This window comes from Lactuca sativa, chromosome 7 (assembly GCF_002870075.4).
Source record: "Lactuca sativa cultivar Salinas chromosome 7, Lsat_Salinas_v11, whole genome shotgun sequence".
NCBI classification, from domain to species: domain Eukaryota; kingdom Viridiplantae; phylum Streptophyta; class Magnoliopsida; order Asterales; family Asteraceae; genus Lactuca; species Lactuca sativa.
The window spans coordinates 61,121,256-61,142,509 of record NC_056629.2 but is presented as its reverse complement, the minus strand read 5'-3'; the positions used below and the strand labels follow the sequence as shown (position 1 = coordinate 61,142,509).

Sequence of the window (21,254 nt, the reverse complement as noted above, 5' to 3'; positions counted from 1 at the left end):
CATGTTCAGGGATGAGTACGTTCCCCCGGTGGAGAGGGAACGATTGGTGCAGGAGTTCTTAACCCTCAAGCAGGGTACTGATTCTGTTGCGGTGATTACGCGGAAGTTTCATGAGAGGGCGATGTTCTGCCCCGAGCTGGTGTCCACTGATCAGGCTCGGATGAGCCGGTACTTGGGAGTGTTGAGGAGGGATATCCGGGAGTTTGTGTCGAACTCCACCTACCATACTTTTGCTGAGCTTCAGGCGAATGCCAGGAAGCGCGAGATCGAGTTGGAGACCCAGGCCAGGGAGGAGGCCGAGTCTCAGCGGGTGGACCGGCGACCGGCTCAGTTCCAGCCGGCAGCCAAGCGGACCAAGTCCGCCGATGCGAGGACGGGAGGTTCGAAGAGCCGCACTTGCGGAAAGTGCGGCAAGGGTCACGAGGGGGCGTGTCGATCTGGTGCTTGCTACAAGTGTGGCAAGGAGGGGCACATTGCTAGGGAGTGTCCCAAGGGATTTACGGTTTGCTTTCATTGCAACCAGACTGGCCATAGGAAGGCCGAGTGCCCTCAGCTTCTTCAGGGATCTGCACCTGCTGCCGGAACTACTGCGACTCGACCGGTGAAGGCCGAGGCCCCGAGGGCTCGGGGGAGAGCCTTTCAGCTGACTGCGGAGGAGGTCCGCGCTACGCCCGATGTTGTGGCAGGTATGTTGTAATTCATGTAATTATTTTAATGTCGAGATGTTATGCTTATGTTATTATATGCGTAGGTACGTTTCTTGTGAACTCTGTGCCTGCCTTAGTGTTATTTGACTCGGGTGCGAGTAGGTCCTTTGTGTCCTTAGCCTTTAGTCAGCATATCAACGTTAGTCGTGAGTCGTTGAGTCGACCTTTGAGAGTTTCTATAGCTGACGAGAAAGTGATTTGTGCCACGGAGGTTCTTCGGGGATGTGTACTAGAGATTTTCGGGGTTGAATTCCCGATTGACCTGATCCCTATTGCGATGGGTGATGTCTGTGTCATCGTAGGCATGGATTGGTTGAGCCGATTCGGCGCTGTCATCGACTATGAGCGTCAGCTGGTGACCATACGAGACCATAGTGGGGGAGTTCTTTCGGTGTACGGCGAGGGTACCCGTTCGGGATCTGCTTTTTGTTCGGCCGCTAGGGCGAGGCAGTGTCTACAGCAGGGCTGTAAGGGTTTTGTGGCGTATGTGATGGATACGCGGGAGGTTTCCGAGAGACCGAGGTCAGTGGAGGAGGTCCCTGTGGTGCGTGAGTTTCCAGATGTTTTCCCCGAGGAGCTGCCGGGAGTACCTCCTGTGAGGCAAGTAGAGTTTGGTATTGACCTGGTTCCGGGGGCCGCGCCTGTTGCTAAAGTGCGTTATCGTCTTGCACCTCCAGAGATGCAAGAGTTGTCCTCGCAGCTCCAGGAGCTGTTGGGGAAGGGATTCATTCGGCCGAGCAGCTCGCCGTGGGGAGCACCTATTCTGTTCGTCAAGAAGAAGGATGGTTCACACCGGATGTGTATTGATTACCGGGAGTTGAACAAGTTGACGGTCAAGAACCGTTACCCGTTGCCGAGGATCGATGATTTATTCGATCAGTTGCAGGGAGCAACTTGGTTTTCCAAGATCGATCTGAGGTCAGGGTACCATCAGGTGAGAGTGCGGGAGGAGGATGTCCAGAAGACAGCGTTTAGGACGCGATACGGGCATTATGAGTTTGTGGTGATGCCTTTCGGACTCACCAATGCCCCGGCGGTGTTCATGGATCTCATGAACAGGGTATGCAGACCGATGTTGGATCGGTCAGTGATTGTATTCATCGACGACATTCTGGTGTATTCTAGATCTAGAGAGCAGCATGAGGAGCATTTGAGGGAGGTCCTTGAGGTATTGAGGTCGGAGAAGCTTTATGCAAAGTTCTCCAAATGTGACTTCTGGCTGCGAGAGGTCCAATTTCTAGGACATGTTGTCAATCAGAAAGGGATATTGGTCGATCCGGCCAAGGTTGAGGCGGTGATGAGTTGGGAGGTGCCGAAGTCACCCTCTGAGATCAGGAGCTTCCTGGGGTTAGCAGGGTATTATCGGAGATTCATCAAGGATTTCTCCAAGATCGCAGTGCCACTCACCAGATTGACCCGGAAGGGTGTTGCATTCTCATGGGGGCCCGAGCAGCAGACCCCCTTTGAGACACTTCACCAGAGGTTGTGCGAAGCCCCGGTATTAGCTCTTCCAGAAGGGATGGAGGGTTTTGTGGTATATTGCGACGCATCGATTTCGGGACTGGGTGCAGTGTTGATGCAGAGGGGTCATGTGATAGCGTATGCGTCGAGGCAGCTGAAGCCTCATGAGGCGAGATATCCCACGCATGATTTAGAGTTGGGAGCAGTAGTGTTCGCCCTCAAGATTTGGCGTCACTACCTGTATGGGGTTCGATGTACGATATATACGGACCATAAGAGCTTGAAGTATTTGATGGATCAGCCCAACCTAAATATGCGTCAAAGGAGGTGGTTGGATGTGGTCAAGGATTATGATTGTGAGATCCTGTACCACCCAGGTAAGGCTAATGTGGTAGCCGACGCGTTGAGCCGCAGGGCGGAGAGCACTCCATTGCGAGATGTATGCTTGAGACTGACTGTGATGACTCCAGTATTGGATGCTATTCGTGGGGCACAGGCCGAAGCTGTGCGACCAGAAATGCAGAAGAAAGAGCGGGTCATGGGATTAAGTTCAGAGTTCGTTAAGGATGGGCGAGGGCTTATGACGTTTCAGGGTCGGATTTGGGTACCGTTTGTGGGCGGTACGCGTATTACTTTGATGGAAGAGGCTCATAGGTCGAAATTCTCGATCCATCCCGGTGCTACGAAGATGTATTTGGACCTGAGGAAAGAGTATTGGTGGCCCTGTATGAAGAGGGACGTTGCATGGTTCGTCGAGCGGTGCTTGACCTGCCGTAGGGTTAAGGCTGAGCACCAGAGACCGCATGGCAAATTACAGCCATTGGAGATCCCCGAGTGGAAGTGGGAGCAGGTCACTATGGATTTCATCACCAAATTGCCGAGAACTGCCAGGGGAGTTGATGCAATTTGGGTGATTGTGGATAGGTTGACGAAGAGTGCACACTTCCTTGCCATCAGCGAGAGTTCTTCAGCGGAGAAGTTGGCAGAGATATATGTGAGAGAGGTGGTATCTCGGCATGGGGTGCCGATCTCGATTGTGTCAGACCGTGATGTGCGCTTCACTTCCAGGTTCTGGAAGAAATTCCATGAGGAGCTGGGTACTAAATTGCATTTTAGTACCGCATACCATCCCCAGACAGACGGTCAGAGCGAGCGGACGATTCAGACGCTGGAGGACATGCTCCGAGCGTGTGTGTTAGACTTCGGGGGTAGTTGGGATACGTATTTACCATTGGCAGAGTTTTCCTACAACAACAGCCATCATTCGAGCATTGGTATGCCACCTTTTGAGTTGTTGTATGGTAGGAGGTGTCGGACCCCCATTTGCTGGGGAGAGGTAGGACAGAGAGTGATGGGCAGCACGGAGATCGTGCTCCAGACGACAGAGCAGATTCAGCAAGTGAGACAAAGGTTATTGACTGCCCAGAGCCGACAGAAGAGTTATGCAGACAGGCGCCGATCCGAGCTTGAATTTCAGGTCGGCGACTTCGTTCTCCTGAAGGTCTCTCCTTGGAAAGGAGTGATTCGATTCAGGAAGAGGGGCAAATTGGGGCCCCGGTATATTGGGCCATTTCGTGTGATTGCAAGGATAGGCCGGGTAGCCTATCGGTTGGAGTTGCCAGCGGAGTTGGGTCAGATCCACGACACCTTTCATGTGTCGCAATTGAGGAAGTGCATAGCCGATGAGTCGGCAGTGGTTCCATTAGAGGATATTCAGGTGGATGCGAGCCTGAATTATGCTGAGAGACCAGTGGCCATCAGGGATCGGAAGATCAAGGTTCTGAGGAACAAGGAGGTACCTCTGGTGTTGGTTCAATGGCAACACCGTAAGGGATCGGAAATGACTTGGGAACCGGAACGCGAGATGCGGGAGCAGCATCCGGACTATTTGCAGAGTGAGACTTCGAGGGCGAAGTCTAATCCAAGTGGGGGAGAGTTGTAACAGCCCGAAATCTCAGGTATTGTTTAATTATGTTGTTGGGGTGAGTTAAGAGGGGACTCGGCGAGTTGGAGCCTAGACTCGCCGAGTAGGATCGCAGACTTGGTCGCGGGTCCGCGACTGGACTCGACGAGTCCATATATGGACTCGGCGAGTCGACGCTGTTCAGCAGAAACCCTAACCGTTCGGTTTTGGATCGTATATAATGCTCTTATAGGCCGTCATTGTCCGTTTTTAGTCGATTGAGAGGAACCCTAAACGGCTGTGGGCATCTAGAGCGAGATTGGAGGATATTAAGGCTTGAAGAAATTGTTGGGCAAGGAGGAGAAGGGTTTTGGCTAAAGGAACAGCAAGGGATTCGAGTTCTGCGGTTTGGAGACACAGAGAGGGCATATTCCAGGGAGGTTGTAGCTCGTCGGTTGTGCACGAGTCATTTCGGGATTTGCTAGCGTCAGCTTTTACGAGGTGAGTCTTCTCACTATACTGTACCCGGAAGGGTTTGACTGTGTGACCGGAAGGTCGGATATGATATGTGATATGTATGCTATATGTGGTAAGTTATTTGTTATATGTGCTATGTATGTTATGGGCCGGAAGGCAATATGTTATGGGCCGGAAGGCGATATGTTGTGTGATGGACCGGAAGGTCGGCGTGGGTAGAACCGGAAGGTTTACCCAGCAGGGACGGAAGTCCCCTGAGACACATGGACCGGAAGGTCGGGCCTGGAAAGGCGTATGTGCGTAAGTTGTATGTTGGGGAACTCACTAAGCATTTATGCTTACAGTTGTTGTGCATGTATTTCAGGTACTAGCGAGGACCGTGGGAAGGCGCCGGCGTGATCGATACACACTGAAGACTGCTTTTATGATCTTGGGATTTTGACTATTTGTATTTGACAGAATACTTAAACTATTTATGCCTTGTTATGAATGGAAATAAATATATTTTTAAAAAGAATAATTTGTTTGAAAATTTGCGTTGTTACAATTGGTATCAGAGCCTTGGTTTGAGGGATTCGAGTGCACCTTCGGGAGTAGCCGAACTCAAACCGAGGATTTGAGGGAAACTTTTTAAATAAAGGCATAAACTTTTGTAAATGGTTTTGTGGTAAGCAAGAAGGAAGCAGTGTGTACGATCAGTCAGCGCCCGAACGGTAAAGATCCCCAAAATACCTTACAATATTATATGATATGAATTGTTATGCATGCTAGAAGACTAGGTATCCATGATAGGACTAGAGTGGCCTGATTTGTGATGCCTTAGTCTAGGGAAATTTGCCTATATGAGATGCGTTGCTAGCTTGCGGGTAGATAGTGCATATCAGCAGTAGAGTACTCACTATCCGGAGTTTGGGGAGGAGGACTTGGGATGAACACTGATGCGGTGTGGTCGGTAATATTGGGCCCGTACTACCGAGGACACCGGGTCAGTGGGAGACCCAAGTAAGAACCCCTGGATATCGGGGACTGAGTAGGGTTGCGTATCGAGTACGATTATACTCGGAGGAGTCTCTGATAGTTTTATGTTGTATTTCAGAGACATCATGGTTAGACCACGCCACGGAGCGAGTACGAGCGGTGTGAGTGACGAGGATATCCGTCAGATGATTCACAAGGAGGTGGCGGCCGCGATCCGGGCTGAGATCCCGGAGATGTTTGGGTCTATTAAGACCACCCTGATGGAGACATTCGATGAGCGGTACGCCGCGTTGACTGAGGCTGCAACCGCTGCAGCTACCGCAGCTGTGGCCGCTGCTAGGCCATAGGGAGGTGACTCGTTGCTGTTCCGAGAGTTCAGCAACACGAAGCCACCGGAGTTCGATGGGACGCAGGATCCGATTGCTGCGATGAGGTGGATCGCGGACATAGAGGGGTGCTTCTACACGTGTTCATGCCCGGAGCACCTGAGGGTACGGTTCGCTTTGAACCAGCTCCGCCTGGGAGCGAAGGACTGGTGGAAGTTCGTGACGGCGAACTTCACCTTGGCAGAGACGACAGCGGTGACATGGGAGGGGTTTACTGCCATGTTCAGGGATGAGTACGTTCCCCCGGTGGAGAGGGAACGATTGGTGCAGGAGTTCTTAACCCTCAAGCAGGGTACTGATTCTGTTGCGGTGATTACGCGGAAGTTTCATGAGAGGGCGATGTTCTGCCCCGAGCTGGTGTCCACTGATCAGGCTCGGATGAGCCGGTACTTGGGAGTGTTGAGGAGGGATATCCGGGAGTTTGTGTCGAACTCCACCTACCATACTTTTGCTGAGCTTCAGGCGAATGCCAGGAAGCGCGAGATCGAGTTGGAGACCCAGGCCAGGGAGGAGGCCGAGTCTCAGCGGGTGGACCGGCGACCGGCTCAGTTCCAGCCGGCAGCCAAGCGGACCAAGTCCGCCGATGCGAGGACGGGAGGTTCGAAGAGCCGCACTTGCGGAAAGTGCGGCAAGGGTCACGAGGGGGCGTGTCGATCTGGTGCTTGCTACAAGTGTGGCAAGGAGGGGCACATTGCTAGGGAGTGTCCCAAGGGATTTACGGTTTGCTTTCATTGCAACCAGACTGGCCATAGGAAGGCCGAGTGCCCTCAGCTTCTTCAGGGATCTGCACCTGCTGCCGGAACTACTGCGACTCGACCGGTGAAGGCCGAGGCCCCGAGGGCTCGGGGGAGAGCCTTTCAGCTGACTGCGGAGGAGGTCCGCGCTACGCCCGATGTTGTGGCAGGTATGTTGTAATTCATGTAATTATTTTAATGTCGAGATGTTATGCTTATGTTATTATATGCGTAGGTACGTTTCTTGTGAACTCTGTGCCTGCCTTAGTGTTATTTGACTCGGGTGCGAGTAGGTCCTTTGTGTCCTTAGCCTTTAGTCAGCATATCAACGTTAGTCGTGAGTCGTTGAGTCGACCTTTGAGAGTTTCTATAGCTGACGAGAAAGTGATTTGTGCCACGGAGGTTCTTCGGGGATGTGTACTAGAGATTTTCGGGGTTGAATTCCCGATTGACCTGATCCCTATTGCGATGGGTGATGTCTGTGTCATCGTAGGCATGGATTGGTTGAGCCGATTCGGCGCTGTCATCGACTATGAGCGTCAGCTGGTGACCATACGAGACCATAGTGGGGGAGTTCTTTCGGTGTACGGCGAGGGTACCCGTTCGGGATCTGCTTTTTGTTCGGCCGCTAGGGCGAGGCAGTGTCTACAGCAGGGCTGTAAGGGTTTTGTGGCGTATGTGATGGATACGCGGGAGGTTTCCGAGAGACCGAGGTCAGTGGAGGAGGTCCCTGTGGTGCGTGAGTTTCCAGATGTTTTCCCCGAGGAGCTGCCGGGAGTACCTCCTGTGAGGCAAGTAGAGTTTGGTATTGACCTGGTTCCGGGGGCCGCGCCTGTTGCTAAAGTGCGTTATCGTCTTGCACCTCCAGAGATGCAAGAGTTGTCCTCGCAGCTCCAGGAGCTGTTGGGGAAGGGATTCATTCGGCCGAGCAGCTCGCCGTGGGGAGCACCTACTCTGTTCGTCAAGAAGAAGGATGGTTCACACCGGATGTGTATTGATTACCGGGAGTTGAACAAGTTGACGGTCAAGAACCGTTACCCGTTGCCGAGGATCGATGATTTATTCGATCAGTTGCAGGGAGCAACTTGGTTTTCCAAGATCGATCTGAGGTCAGGGTACCATCAGGTGAGAGTGCGGGAGGAGGATGTCCAGAAGACAGCGTTTAGGACGCGATACGGGCATTATGAGTTTGTGGTGATGCCTTTCGGACTCACCAATGCCCCGGCGGTGTTCATGGATCTCATGAACAGGGTATGCAGACCGATGTTGGATCGGTCAGTGATTGTATTCATCGACGACATTCTGGTGTATTCTAGATCTAGAGAGCAGCATGAGGAGCATTTGAGGGAGGTCCTTGAGGTATTGAGGTCGGAGAAGCTTTATGCAAAGTTCTCCAAATGTGACTTCTGGCTGCGAGAGGTCCAATTTCTAGGACATGTTGTCAATCAGAAAGGGATATTGGTCGATCCGGCCAAGGTTGAGGCGGTTATTGCTTATAACTTTGATCATTATTCTCTGCTTCAAACCTTCGTTGTCGTGCACTAGAAGGTCGGTACCTTCTTTAGCTTTTTTATATTTTTTTCGATTGTTTATTTGGTCCTGTATCAAATATATGTATTCATATATTTTGATTTTCTTTGTCACAACTTACATGAAATCGATTAACAATTTTTCTGAAACTTTTCAAATAAATAGGAAAAACTATTACGTATCTTTAATCCAAAAAAAAAATAATGTACTTTGATGGAAACCAGTTAAAACATATATATCAATGTACTTTGATAGAATGACAAATGCACCCTACCCATTTTCCTATTCATGGTAATCAATATTTTGTGTATTCATTTAGCATGATACTTCCATTTTTTTATCCGAAGGGTAAATCATTAATTTAGTATGTATAATGTTCATCAGAAGTGTAAATCAGTAATTTAATTTAAACATTGATCAAATCGTAAGCCGCTACTATTTATGTTTGTTTAATTATCTCAACCTGGTTACTGATTTTGATTTTATATAATATCTTAAATTGTTGGCTGAATTACAAGGATTGAAATCTTGATATAAAACTTAAATAATTTGTTAAGATAAATATGTGGTAATACCGAATAGAAAATAGAGGATAAGGGTATAATAGGAATAAAGAGATATTTTTTAGTGTTTGAATGTAAATTAATATCCTAATATGATGGTTGAATTACAACATTTCTAACTTTAAATTGAAATCATAACTAAAGGTTATTGATATTGTTAGATGATTTTTTTTAAATGTTAAGTACGATTTTAAGTTTAGGGCAAAAAGGTAATTTTATTTGTGATAGAATAAAGAAGGAAGATTCAAATTTACCTTTTGAAGGTATCGATAAACTCCTAAATTTATGTGATTTATTTTAATTTGATTGCAATTTAGATGCAGGAAACCTTCAAGTAAGGACACATAAGGGCAAAAGAATAATTTGACTTAGGAAATTAGAAAAACATTGGGCCAGAAAAAAATTCAACAATAGATATTGATATGACACGTATATTAAAATGATTTTTTAGTATGATACTTCCATTTTTTATCTGAAGACTAAATCATTAATTTAACATGGATTATGTTCATCAGAAGGATAAATCGGTAATTTAATTTAAAAATGGATAAAATTGGCTGTTGTTACTATTTCTGTTTGTTTGACTATCTCAACTTGGTTATTGTTTTTGACTTTATTGTCGAATATAATAACTTCATATTAAACCATTTTTAGGAATGTAATTGTAAAGTACATTGTTATAACATTTTTAAAAGTAACCTGTTGTGATTTTTTCGTGTTATAAATGTCTTTTAATTTATTTTTTATTCACTATTAAGGTGATGGATTTTTAAACAATTTAATCCAGAAATGTTTAAACTATAACTATTCTAATTTGTATATGTTTCTGTATAGTAAACATAACCTTTCAAACATTGTTTTCTATGACTAAGAAAGTTATGTTTCTATTTTTGAAATCTCATAAAACATCGCATAAGGTTTTTTTTGGCTTAACATATTACATCATTAAGTCAAACAAAACAACAATGTATAATTTTTCATATAAATGCTTAACCTAATAACTTGTACTCGATCCTCAACAACCTCTATAAACTGCAATAGCTATGTTATTTTTTTTTAAAAATTATAGCAACATACTTACCATGAAAAAAAACTTTTAATTTTAAACTACAACTTAGTTTTTTATCAGTAACAACAATATACAACACTTAATATCAATATGGTTGCCTACATATTACTACATGAACTACATCAAAAGTAGGCTAAGAATTTAAAATCTAAATTAAGAATGATCTTATTTCCTTAAATATAAGATTTACGATATTATAGACAAATTTTTTATTTGATTCTTAAATTTTCTATGTGGTCGTTTTTATATGTTAGAATCAAATTGCATAATTACAATTAACATTTTTTTATTAAACTTTCTATGTATGTATGAAACAACAATAAGTATATTTTTGAAGAAACATTGTTCAAAATAATTTGAATAATCTAAATACATGTTAATTTAGTTCATTTCATATACTTTCCTGTAATATTGGATTTTTTGACATGTTACATTCTAAATACATGTTTTTTTTTTTTTTTTTTTTTTTTTTTTTTTTTTTTTTCTAGATGTTTAGCATCATGTGTTTTTGATGTTTGCAATTTTGTAGCGTTACGTGTTTTTTTTGTCTCGTCCTTAGGTTTTTCTATCTCTGATAGGAATTCATTTTATTATTATTATTATTATTATTATTATTATTATTATTATTATTATTATTATTATTATTATTATTATTATTATGGTAAACTATCAATTCAATCTATTGCACTTTGTTATGACTTTTCTCAGTGTGATAAGATTCTAATAGATTATCAATTTCTTGATCTTTTAGAAAAATATGTTCTAACTGGATTATCATCTACTACTGTGGTATTCTATTTTGCTGATTAAACAATCTATGATTTGGCTATGATGGTTTTTACAGATTATGTTTGGACTGATAATTGTTCCTGTCATCAAAAAATACATCCAACGAAAAGTGAAAGACGATTTTTTAAATTAATACCCTCATCTAACTTTAAAGTATCTTTTTTCATCTTTGATGGCATGTAACAAAGGTTTGGCCAAAATTTTCAATTTTTCGACATATAACGGGTTATGACTTAAATAATGATATTATATATTTGGGCAATCAGGTTTTCTTCGGTTCTTAAATTGTTTTATAGAAAATGGTTCAATTTGGTATTATTGATCTCACAAAAGGCAAGTCTCACGTATCTTTTAGCATATCCATTGAGTTTAATAGTAACTCAATGGTTTCTTCTCTATATTTGTTTTTAAAAAAATGCTAAACCTTGATTTAATGAAGGTAAATAAGTAGGTAGTAAAGGTGAAAAGTATTAAATATGGGATGATCATGGCTATGTCAATCCAAAATAAAACTATAAAGTAACAAATGTTAAATTTAATAGATACGCACTTGTAATGCAGAATACATATTCTATTTCCCAAATAAATAACCAAAAACTAATCCCATCCCCAAATAAATTACATTTTAACTAACATCAATAAATTATGATTATAGTGTCTTGATTTTTAATTATACATTATAGAAAGTCGGTTAATATATATAGTCAATATTTTTATATTCGTATCTTTTTTGAACTACAAAAACTATATTCAAATAATAAAAATGAAATGGAACATATACAATGGTAATAATGAAAAAATAACCTTCAAATTTGGTCTGATACAAAAAGTAATCTAAAACTTATTTCTAAAAACAACAAGAAATAAGAATGATTTCAAAAAGAAATGAGAAATTGCAACGAACTTTTCAAAACTATCAAGAATGTATAATATAGGATGATAATAATGCTAGAAAAACACCGAGTTTGGTCTCATGTGAAAAAGTCATTTTATATGAAAATAGGATTATAGTAATACTAAAAGAACCTATATGTTTTTTATCTGATGCAAAAATGGTCGAAATATACTTCTAAATCGGTAAGAAATAGCAATTATGAACTTTTAATTCATCTTGAATAACCATTTAATAGCTATATGTAAAAAATATAAATACTTAGCAGTCAAGACCATCAACCTTACTCAAACGTCCGCATACGTCTTGAAGTAAGCATTCATTTGTCTATTATTTTATCATTATCATAAAATAAAAAAAGACATCATCATATGTTTCTATTAATTAATTTGTCTCATAATAACAAGTAAGTTGTGTGCCAATTATGTATTTTGACATTTTCAATGAGTAACGAGCAATATCTAAATCGAGCAATCATAACTGTTTTTATATTTATTTGTTAAAGTTTCTTTATATTTAATATTGTAGGGGGTTTATGTAGTTCCTTTCTAATAAACATAAATAAATTGATATTTTTTGAAATAAAAAAAATTCTATTTTGCAATATAACCATGAAATAACAATGTATTTTGAAAATACATTGTCAATGTTGGATTATACTTGCGTAGACCCGTTTTCGCGCATGGTTAGCTATATATAGTTGTTTTCCATGCCACAAGTTAAAAAGGTTCGAAGGTACTTTGTGACGAGCAATGTCATTCAACTAATAAAACAAAAAATATTGTCTACGAAGAGGTCCTTCAACAACTATATATATTTACCAACTTCAATATACTTTCTACACATTTCAATAATACCAATAACCCTGATTTTCTAATAATTATTTTGCAATATCTATATACAATTATATTTTCTTTATGCGCTTCCCGCGTTTAACGCGGGTCATAATCTAGTTTATAAACAAACTTCAAAAGTATCGATATCATATTATTAAGGTCGTACGAATTTAGATAGATGATATTATTTTTGGTTATACTATTAAGTATACTTAATAGTATAATTTAATTTAATTTAATTTAGAAAAGATTAAAATTTCTAATGAATCAATTAAAAAATTAGATTTCAAAACATAATTACTTTATTAAAATATAGGATAATGAAGATTTTTTTACGGCTTAGAATCTACTCTAGTTGTCATGTACGACTGGTCCTTTCCACATGTCCAGCTCAACTCAACGGATCGTCAAAAATTCCAGCTTCGCATTTTAGACTTTTCTTTACTCCCCTGTACCCGCACGCATCCAATCTTTTCTTCTCTTTTTCTATTCTCTCTCTCCCCTTTCTCGGTCGACATTACAAAGGCACGCTAAATTCTCTCTCTCCATCTTTGATCTTTCTCTCTGGCTGTGTACAACTAAAGGATCTGTGAAATCTCTGCCAAAATCATAAGTTTTGAGGTCAGTTTCTGGATTCTATTCAGTTTATGTGTTTTTATTCATAATTTGGTCTTCTAATCACTACACATGTATCGGGCGTGGTTAGATCTGTTGTTTATGAAAAAATCTGGATGTTAATTGATGCGCAGCTCGATTTTTATGCTATGTGTTTGTTCAATTCGTCACTTTGTCGGTGATTGATCAATTTGAATTGATTTTTGAAGTGGATCGTGTCAATGTTGATTGACGTTTGTGTTTATTTTTTTTTTTTAATACAGTTAGGGTTTTGATTGGAGAAATGGGAAGTCGGCTGAAGGAGGATGAGAGGAATGAGAGAACTATACGGAATCTATTGAAACTTCCTGAGAATCGGAGGTGTATTAACTGCAATAGTCTGGTACTGTGTCCACTTGTTTCTGCCTTTTTGTCGGATTTTGTACTCTGTTAGATCAATCAGTTATCTAACTTTGATATTAATTTACTTGAATTTTTCTATTCTTGAAGTATGCAGTTTCTTTATATTGGTTAATTGACTGTCCATGCCACAATTGGACTTCAACTTCAAAATTTGGAAAAGATTAAAAACATATATATAGTTGCAGAAGCTTAACTGAGGATAATGTGTAGGTCAGTAGTATATTATCTGTACTCCCAATTCACCATTTAGCATTCTCTCTTTCAAAAGAGTTGCAATTTGCAAAGTGGATGGAGGCGAGTAGCAAATTAGCAATATCTATATGTATTAGAATCTGACTAATTGGGAGTTACTATCAGCAATTGAATCAACTTTTGGATTCTATGTATTTTCTTCAAAGTTTAAAGAAAACACATAGGGCTCATTTTAGTTGGTGATTAGTTGTTATCTTTGAAAGAAGTTAGATGATACTAGTTATTTTCTTAAGCTTTCATGATATTACCTTCAATAGTGGTGACCCAAGTGGAATTTGGGGATTATAAGATTTTTTGGTGATGGTATCAGTATGCTTCTTAAATATATGGACTGCATTATCCATGACTGTTCCCTATTTATACTTCATACTGGTGTCATAGTCATTTGTTCTTAAGAGAGGAAGTTGGATTCTTTGCTAACTGATCGATAAGATATCTCTATATTTCCTTACTTTATAACTCTTTTGTCTACCAGCACATTGTTAATCTGTTGCTACTATGATTTTAGCAGTTAGGGGGGCAGAAGTGGAAGCATAATTTCGTTGAAAAAATCATTGCCTTTGTTTCTAAGCTTGGGACTCTGGAAATAGAATGATTATTTTTTTAAAAAGGATTTATCATATTGAAAACGTAATAACTCTAAACTTATAATCAATATTTAGTATCAACTTATCGACTGAGCTTTATGAGTTCCTTTGCAATGGACCATGCAAGCTTGGATCACATTTAACCATACTCAACAAGATGGGATCAATCCTATGATTTAAGTTTATGTAATCAATGTGGCAAATTGATGTGAAAATGAAGGTGTGCACTGTAGTTTTTACTTACTTTAGTGATAAGAGTGAAGTCAAGGAGAAAAATAAATAGATTGATGTGGAAATGAATCTATGTATGGGTCATCCAATTAGTGAGCATGACAAAGAAACATCATACCTCAATAGTTATAAATAATGGAAAATAGGCATGGGCCATCCAATTAGTGCAATTGTCTTACGAAGTTGTTTCACTCCATTTGCAGGTCTTATTTCTTAAAATAGAATTCTTATACATGAATGTGCTTTAAATTCTAGAAAATGTCACATGCTATTTTGGGTTTTTGATATAATCCATAATTATAATACAAGCCTTAGGCTGGAATAATTCTAAAGTATTTTACTCTTGTTTTTCTACTAAACCAATTCTTAGGGGGTGTTTGGTTCGCATAATATTTTGGAAGGAATGCAATCTATTAAAGGAATTGGGATGTGAATGAGTTGGAATCTGTTATGTGTTTGGTTGACACAGGTGTGTGTGTGGGGAGAGATGATGGTAATATGTTTTGGTTTGATGAATCACGACTAAATTAAAGAAAAAGTGGGAGGGCATTTTTGTGTTTTTAACAAAACACAAGGAATTGAATCTAAAATCTTTGCCCTTTGCCAAAGCTCGTTAAAATACATAATTTAATGGAACTTAAAGAATCCCAATTTGTGCCAACCAAACACAATTTTTACTGGAATTTACATTCGAATTCCTCCAAATTCCATCAAAATCCATGAACCAAACACACCCTTAATTTCGGCTGTGTTTAGCGACTTTAGTCATTCTTGAAGTTATTTGACCATATAAGTTAATACCAAAAAAACTCAAAATTATGATCTTTTTAGTATGTATCATCACTGATGGTATTTGCTCAATAGGGACCTCAATATGTGTGCACAAGCTTCTGGACATTTATTTGCACAACTTGCAGTGGCATACAGTAAGTACCAAACCAACTTACTATTGTTGAAAAAGAAGTCCATACTTCATTTTCATAGAAACTAAAAATATTTAGCAACAGGTGTTATTTAAAATGGCTATTAAGCACATATTTCATTTTTCTACAGCCGTGAGTTCACTCACAGGGTAAAATCTGTGTCAATGGCCAAATTTACTACTCAAGAAGTTAGTGCTCTTCAAGGAGGAGGAAATGCGGTAATTTTGCTATGTTTCTTTTTTCTTTCAATCCAGCAATAATGTCACATAAAATACCAAATCTGACCTTCTTTTATTTGCAATATAATAGAGTGCCAAGGAAATATATTTCAAAGAATGGGATGCTCAACGACAATCCTTCCCCGATAGCAGGTTTGTGAATCCTGAATGTAATGCAATAATAATTAACAACCATGTCTTTCTTTCCTTTATGTAAAGATTCATCATTTTGTCAGTAATGTTGAGAGACTTCGGGACTTTATCAAACATGTTTATGTGGATAGAAGATACTCGGGTGAGAGAAGCTTTGACAAGCCTCCTAGAGCAAAAATGGTAAGGAATGGAATTGGAATGTGATTACTTCTATTTTGTTAATGATCAATTTCCTATTATTAGGGGGAAACAACAGAAGACACGTACCAAGGTGGATCGAGAAGCCCGCCGTATGAAAATGAGCGGCGTTACAGCGACCGCCCTAGTCCCGGTGGAAGAAGCGACACGAGCTCCAGAAACAGTTATGATGAAAGACGCAGTCCGGAATACAACAACCAAAGCCAAGATTTCAAAAAAAGTAGCCCTGCGCGTAGTGATGTTGTGAATGACTGGCGTCGAGAAGATAGATTTTCAAAAACTCCAGACATAGGCCGCTCCCCTGATCGCCAAAAAGACATTTCTAGCCCTCCGTTAGTTAGACCTGTTAGAGAGATACTCGGAGAAAGTGTCTCCCCTTTAAGAGTCATTGAACCTCCTCCCAAAACCAATGGTGGTTCAACTTCTTTACAACCACAGAGAACTGCGTCTTCTAGTAGCTTGGCGTCTTCTAATGGGAATCCTCCTGTAACTGAACTAAGAAGAGAAAGTTCCTTGATTGATTTTGATACTGATGATCCTCAACCTACTCCTTCAGTTGCTTCGGTCCCACAAACACACCAAATTCCCCCTTCTGCTGTTCCTGTTTCGTTAAATGACAATTGGGCAAACTTTGATTCAACTCCAACTCCAGTGGTAACAAAGCCGATGCCTTCTTCTCAAGCTCCTTCAAGTGGTGCTAACTTGCTTGACATGCTTTCTGAGTTATCAGTTCCTGCATCTGGTAACAACCCACAAATGTCACTTTTTGACACAAGTCCTCCTCCTCCTGCTGCTGTTGCACCACCATCGGCGTTTGCCCCTGGCGGTGGTCCAGCGGCACCAACACCACCACTGTTTGATGCGTTTGGGAACTCTGGTGGTGGACCACAGTGGCAAAATGTGCAGCCTCAGCAAAACGTTATGCAGCCTCCTGCATTGTTTAATCAGGCTCCAACTCCAAGTGTAGATTCTCAAGTTACATCTAAACCTGCTGCTAAACAAGAATTACCTGCGGTAATAATGGCACATGTTTTTGTGGGATTTTTATGGATTTAAATTTTTTTAAAGAATTATGTTGTTTGTGTGTGCAGGATTTATTTACTTCAAGTTACTCACCTTTTGGTGGACAGGGACAGGGTGCTCAAGGGTGGTACCCTGCTCCACAATATGGGATGGGATTCAACATGCAATATAATGTTCCAATGGTACGCACAACCTACCACAACACATCTCATTACTTTTTATATCAAAATTTTCGATCAATTATGGATTTGGTCCCCAGTGATTTTTTTTGCTTTCATACCCCATGTGGTTTCATTTTGTTTTGAATCTGGTCCTTTCCAGTAACACCATGTAGTTAGCACCATTGATTATGTGTGAAAAAGACTAGTTTAGCCTTTGCTTTTATGGACACAATTTGTAATTTACTGTTTTATATTTGAGATGCTATGTTAATACATTAACTAATTAAGCGTGTTCTTTAATGATGCAGCAGCAGCAGCAGCAGCACATGCCACCAGCATTTGGGCAGCCGCCAAGATCAGCAAATCCATTTGATGTGAATGAATCAGCTCCAACAGTAAGCATATATCATTTTCTTTTGTTTTACTAAATACAATTTAGATACCAAAAACCATCATTCCGTTCCATTTATTAATGACACAAGTAATTTATAATCCTGTTTGGTAGATGTTCCCTTCAATGGCTCCATTGCAAAATGCGTTACCAAACATGGGACCTCCTCCATCAGGCATACAGCAAGCATGGATGCCCAATCAACCTCCTCATCCTTTAGCAACGCCACCATATGGATCATCAATGCCTTCTGGTACACTCCTTTTTTTTTTTTTTTTTTTTTTTTCGGTATATATAAAACAAGGGTATTTTGGTCTTTTAATAAAAAAAAATGAAGAAAAAGATATAGAATCAAACCTGTTAAGTTACTATTATTCTTGATCTGTTAAATGTGATGTATTGTAATATTGTGTCAGGCCCATTCATGGGACAACCACCTCCAAACATCCCGTCTCAACCTCAATCTCAATCCAGGTATTTATTTATTATTTATTTTTAATTATTTATCTCTAGCAGATTAAATAAATAAAGATGAAATAAATATATATGTGGTATTATTGCAGGGGGCAAGTAGGAAATTTTGGATACGACCTCACTTCTTTGGGTTCCATGAATAATCCCAATCAACAACAACAAAGTGGATTATACACACAAACAACAACACCAACACCAAACACCTTCTCTTCTAACCCATTTGGATGATTAAAACCACGAAAAAAAAAGAAAATCCTGAATATAAATTGGTAATGAATCAAGGAAGGAGCATTGCATTGCATCATCTGATTGCTTACTCCTGAATCATCCAAGGGAACAAAATTCCTTTGTAGATTGATTGTGTTAATCGAAATTTAGGTTGGGCTTATCTATGTAAAAACAGTGTTTTTGTTGTAAGAAAAGAAAAGGGAAGGGGGAGAGAAGGAGGATGGTTTTGGTCAACTTTTTTGTTTTGGGTGATTTTTTTGTTTTGTTTTGTTTTTTTTTTTTTTTTTTTAATATTGTATTATTGTTATTAGCCTTGATTTATATTAATTATTGCTTTCTTTTTTCATTTTGCTTTGGTGTTATGTTGTAGAGATCCAAGGTACATGAATACCTTTACTTGTTATATTCAAAGTATGTTCCTATGTTAGATACTGATTGAGTAAAAGCTTGAATACTGTAAATTTTTTATCGGGTGTAATATGAATCAGGTGGTTGGTATTTTTACTTTTAATTAGGATTGAATTATACTACAAGAGCATCCAATTTTGTATCATATTAATCTTGATTGAACTTTTTATGAAGATAAAGCATATTTTCGGTGATGGATCGCATTAGCATATTTGGATGGTTTGTGTGTAGTAGTAGTAAGGGTGAACTCGGTTTTGGAACCGGACCAAACTGGAATCGAGAAACCACGAACATAATTTATGGATATGGAGGAATCCGGAGCCGAAAGTTCCCAATCACATCTGGTTCAATTCGGTTCCAACGGCTATTTTGTTCATCCCTATGTAGTCCTCAACATTAAGAAAATGCAAAATAGTTGGATTTCTTCAACCTATGCTATGTTTGGCAGGCTAACCAAATAGCTAGATATTGATAGCTGATAAACTAATTGATAAAAATTGACTTTTGGAAAACAAATGGCTAAGGTAGTTGAAATAACTAACATAATAGGGCATATAGAAGATTGAGTTTATTAATAATTAATAAACATATATTTGGGAGATTTTTGGAAATGTTCAATAAGCTTGTTGAAATACCAATTTGAATGGCTTTTTAAAAAGTTCTAAAACTAGCTCAAAAAATAATTGAAAACAATTGTGAGAGTTTTCAATATTCTTGTCATAGAAGACTTTCCTAATTTTGTTTTTAACAAAAGACGACATTTAATCATATAGTTAGACTTTAATGATTTATTTTAGTGAATACGAATTACTTAGTCTTGTATTAACCACAATTACGCATGGCAATTGGTGTACCCGTGTCGTATATTTGTGTGAGACACAAATTTACACGACATAAATTGTAAAACGTGTATAGTCTCTAGATATGAAACACAAACACGATACAAATTTATACACAAAACATGAATGCTATATTTTAGAAAGTAGCATGCTATATTTCAAAAATATATATAATAAATGAAAGTACATTGCTAAAACAAGCTTAATTAAGAAAGTAGCATGATATATTTCACTTAATTATTCATGTCTTATATGTGTCGTGTATCACATGAAAATTATTTGTGTCTTATATGTGCTTTAATAGAATCATTGAACGGAGATTTGAAAACTGTTACTTTTGAAAGAGGTGACAACATAAGCAATGATACTCAAGAAGAAAAATGGAGGGCACAAGCATGATCACATGTCGGTTACTAATATCTCAACATATGTAGGTTCGATGAACATAGAACATATCCAGCCGTTGGTCTGGTTTTGTTGGCAATTCAAGCCACCAGCTTATACAATGTGCAACTTTTACCCCTCTATTTATATACATGTTATTTTTCTTTCTTGTTTATAATCGTTATTTCATGGGTCCCACAAGAGGTGGTCATTTCTGTTCTAATGAAACTCGCGGGAGGATGCACATCATTGGCTGATCAACTCAATGATATAAGTTAATTTAAAACATTATTAGTTAAGACAATTATGCCCGTCTTTATGTTTTTTTGGTTTGTTTGGTATGGTGAATGGAATCACAAAGGAATAGAGTTATAAAGGAATGTAATGAACAAAGGAATGAAATGAGTCATTACTTCCTCGTATCATGTTTGGTTGGATGAAATAAACATGTTGTTTGTTGTGTATATTTAGAAAGTTAAATGAAATTAATTTGATAAATAAAGAAAAATGTTATTTTATAGAAATTTCTTTAATCAAACAAAGAGATATTTCTAAATTAATTACATATTTAGCCGTTACGAAAATAATGATTATAAATATTTAGTAGTTCGATATACGAGATTACTCATTTAGTTGCATATGAACGTTTGCAATGAATCTACTGTGGCACAATTAGGGTACTCTCCTTCTAACTCTACTTTGATATAATGATTACCACAGATAAGGCCAATTGCAATAGCAATGTGTTCATGAATTTGTGGTGGAGTAGATAAATACCACCATGATTGCATACAAGATTATTTTTTTGTCCTAATATTTCTAGTAGATATTTTTTTAAAAGGACAATTGAATTTTTTTGTCCAAGTGGATATATATATATATATATATATATATATATATATATATATATATATATATATATATATATATATATATACTTTTATAACTATCTCCATGATTGCATACAAGATTAACTTTAGTTAAGAGCCCACTTGTTCTCATATTTCTCTTTCTTATGATAATTAATATAGCCAAGCGCATGTCACATCTTTTGCACCCCAACTATTAAATTGTCACAAGATTTCAACGCTTGAAACTAACTTGTTTTGTTTAAAAACTTACAATGCCACTTAAAGATTCTTGAAGATAAAATATATTTTAATACCATATTTATTGAAAATTCTAACATGTTGTTGACAGTTTCACCTTCTTCGTTTGGTTGAAAATTCGTCATTTATATTGATGAAAAATGTTATAGAAGTTCTATAGGAGTAGTAATTGAGATTTATAAAAGAGTTGAATAATGAAAATTGTAGATGTATAACACTTGACATTTATATAGAGATGAATTATTTTTTGAAATTTATAAAAATTATAGATGAATTCTTTCAAATTGCAAGTTGTAAAAAAGTGATAAATTATTTTTTGAAATCTATAAGTTA

General features: G+C 38.9%; 1 protein-coding gene across 5 annotated transcripts; it reads left to right on the top strand.

Moving 5' to 3' along the window:
• The first annotated feature begins 12,776 nt into the window (after positions 1 to 12,776).
• On the top strand, positions 12,777 to 18,692 carry LOC111883927 (probable ADP-ribosylation factor GTPase-activating protein AGD14). 5 transcript variants are annotated; one of them, XM_052765918.1, is made up of 12 exons: positions 12,777 to 12,946; positions 13,204 to 13,322; positions 15,277 to 15,338; positions 15,466 to 15,553; positions 15,645 to 15,706; positions 15,790 to 15,886; positions 15,950 to 16,918; positions 16,996 to 17,109; positions 17,406 to 17,483; positions 17,594 to 17,732; positions 17,896 to 17,953; positions 18,043 to 18,692. In XM_052765918.1, the coding sequence occupies exons 2-12, from the start codon at positions 13,224 to 13,226 to the stop codon at positions 18,179 to 18,181; spliced, it is 1,905 nt and encodes a 634-aa protein (XP_052621878.1). In that variant the 5' UTR covers positions 12,777 to 12,946; positions 13,204 to 13,223; the 3' UTR covers positions 18,182 to 18,692. The 5 variants fall into 5 exon arrangements, with proteins under 5 accessions (XP_052621878.1, XP_023736029.1, XP_023736027.1 ...); XM_023880261.3 differs by having other exon boundaries at positions 17,403 to 17,483; XM_023880259.3 differs by having other exon boundaries at positions 17,400 to 17,483.
• The last annotated feature ends 2,562 nt before the right edge of the window (positions 18,693 to 21,254 follow it).

Coding starts and splice junctions, on each gene's coding strand:
- LOC111883927 (XM_023880258.3), top strand. CDS start 13,224: ATGGGAAGTCGGCTGAAGGAGGATGAGAGGAATGAGAGAACTATACGG. Junction 16,919..16,995: donor CTAAACAAGAATTACCTGCG/GTAATAATGGCA, acceptor TTGTGTGTGCAG/GATTTATTTACTTCAAGTTA. Junction 17,110..17,396: donor TGCAATATAATGTTCCAATG/GTACGCACAACC, acceptor TTAATGATGCAG/CAGCAGCAGCAGCAGCACAT.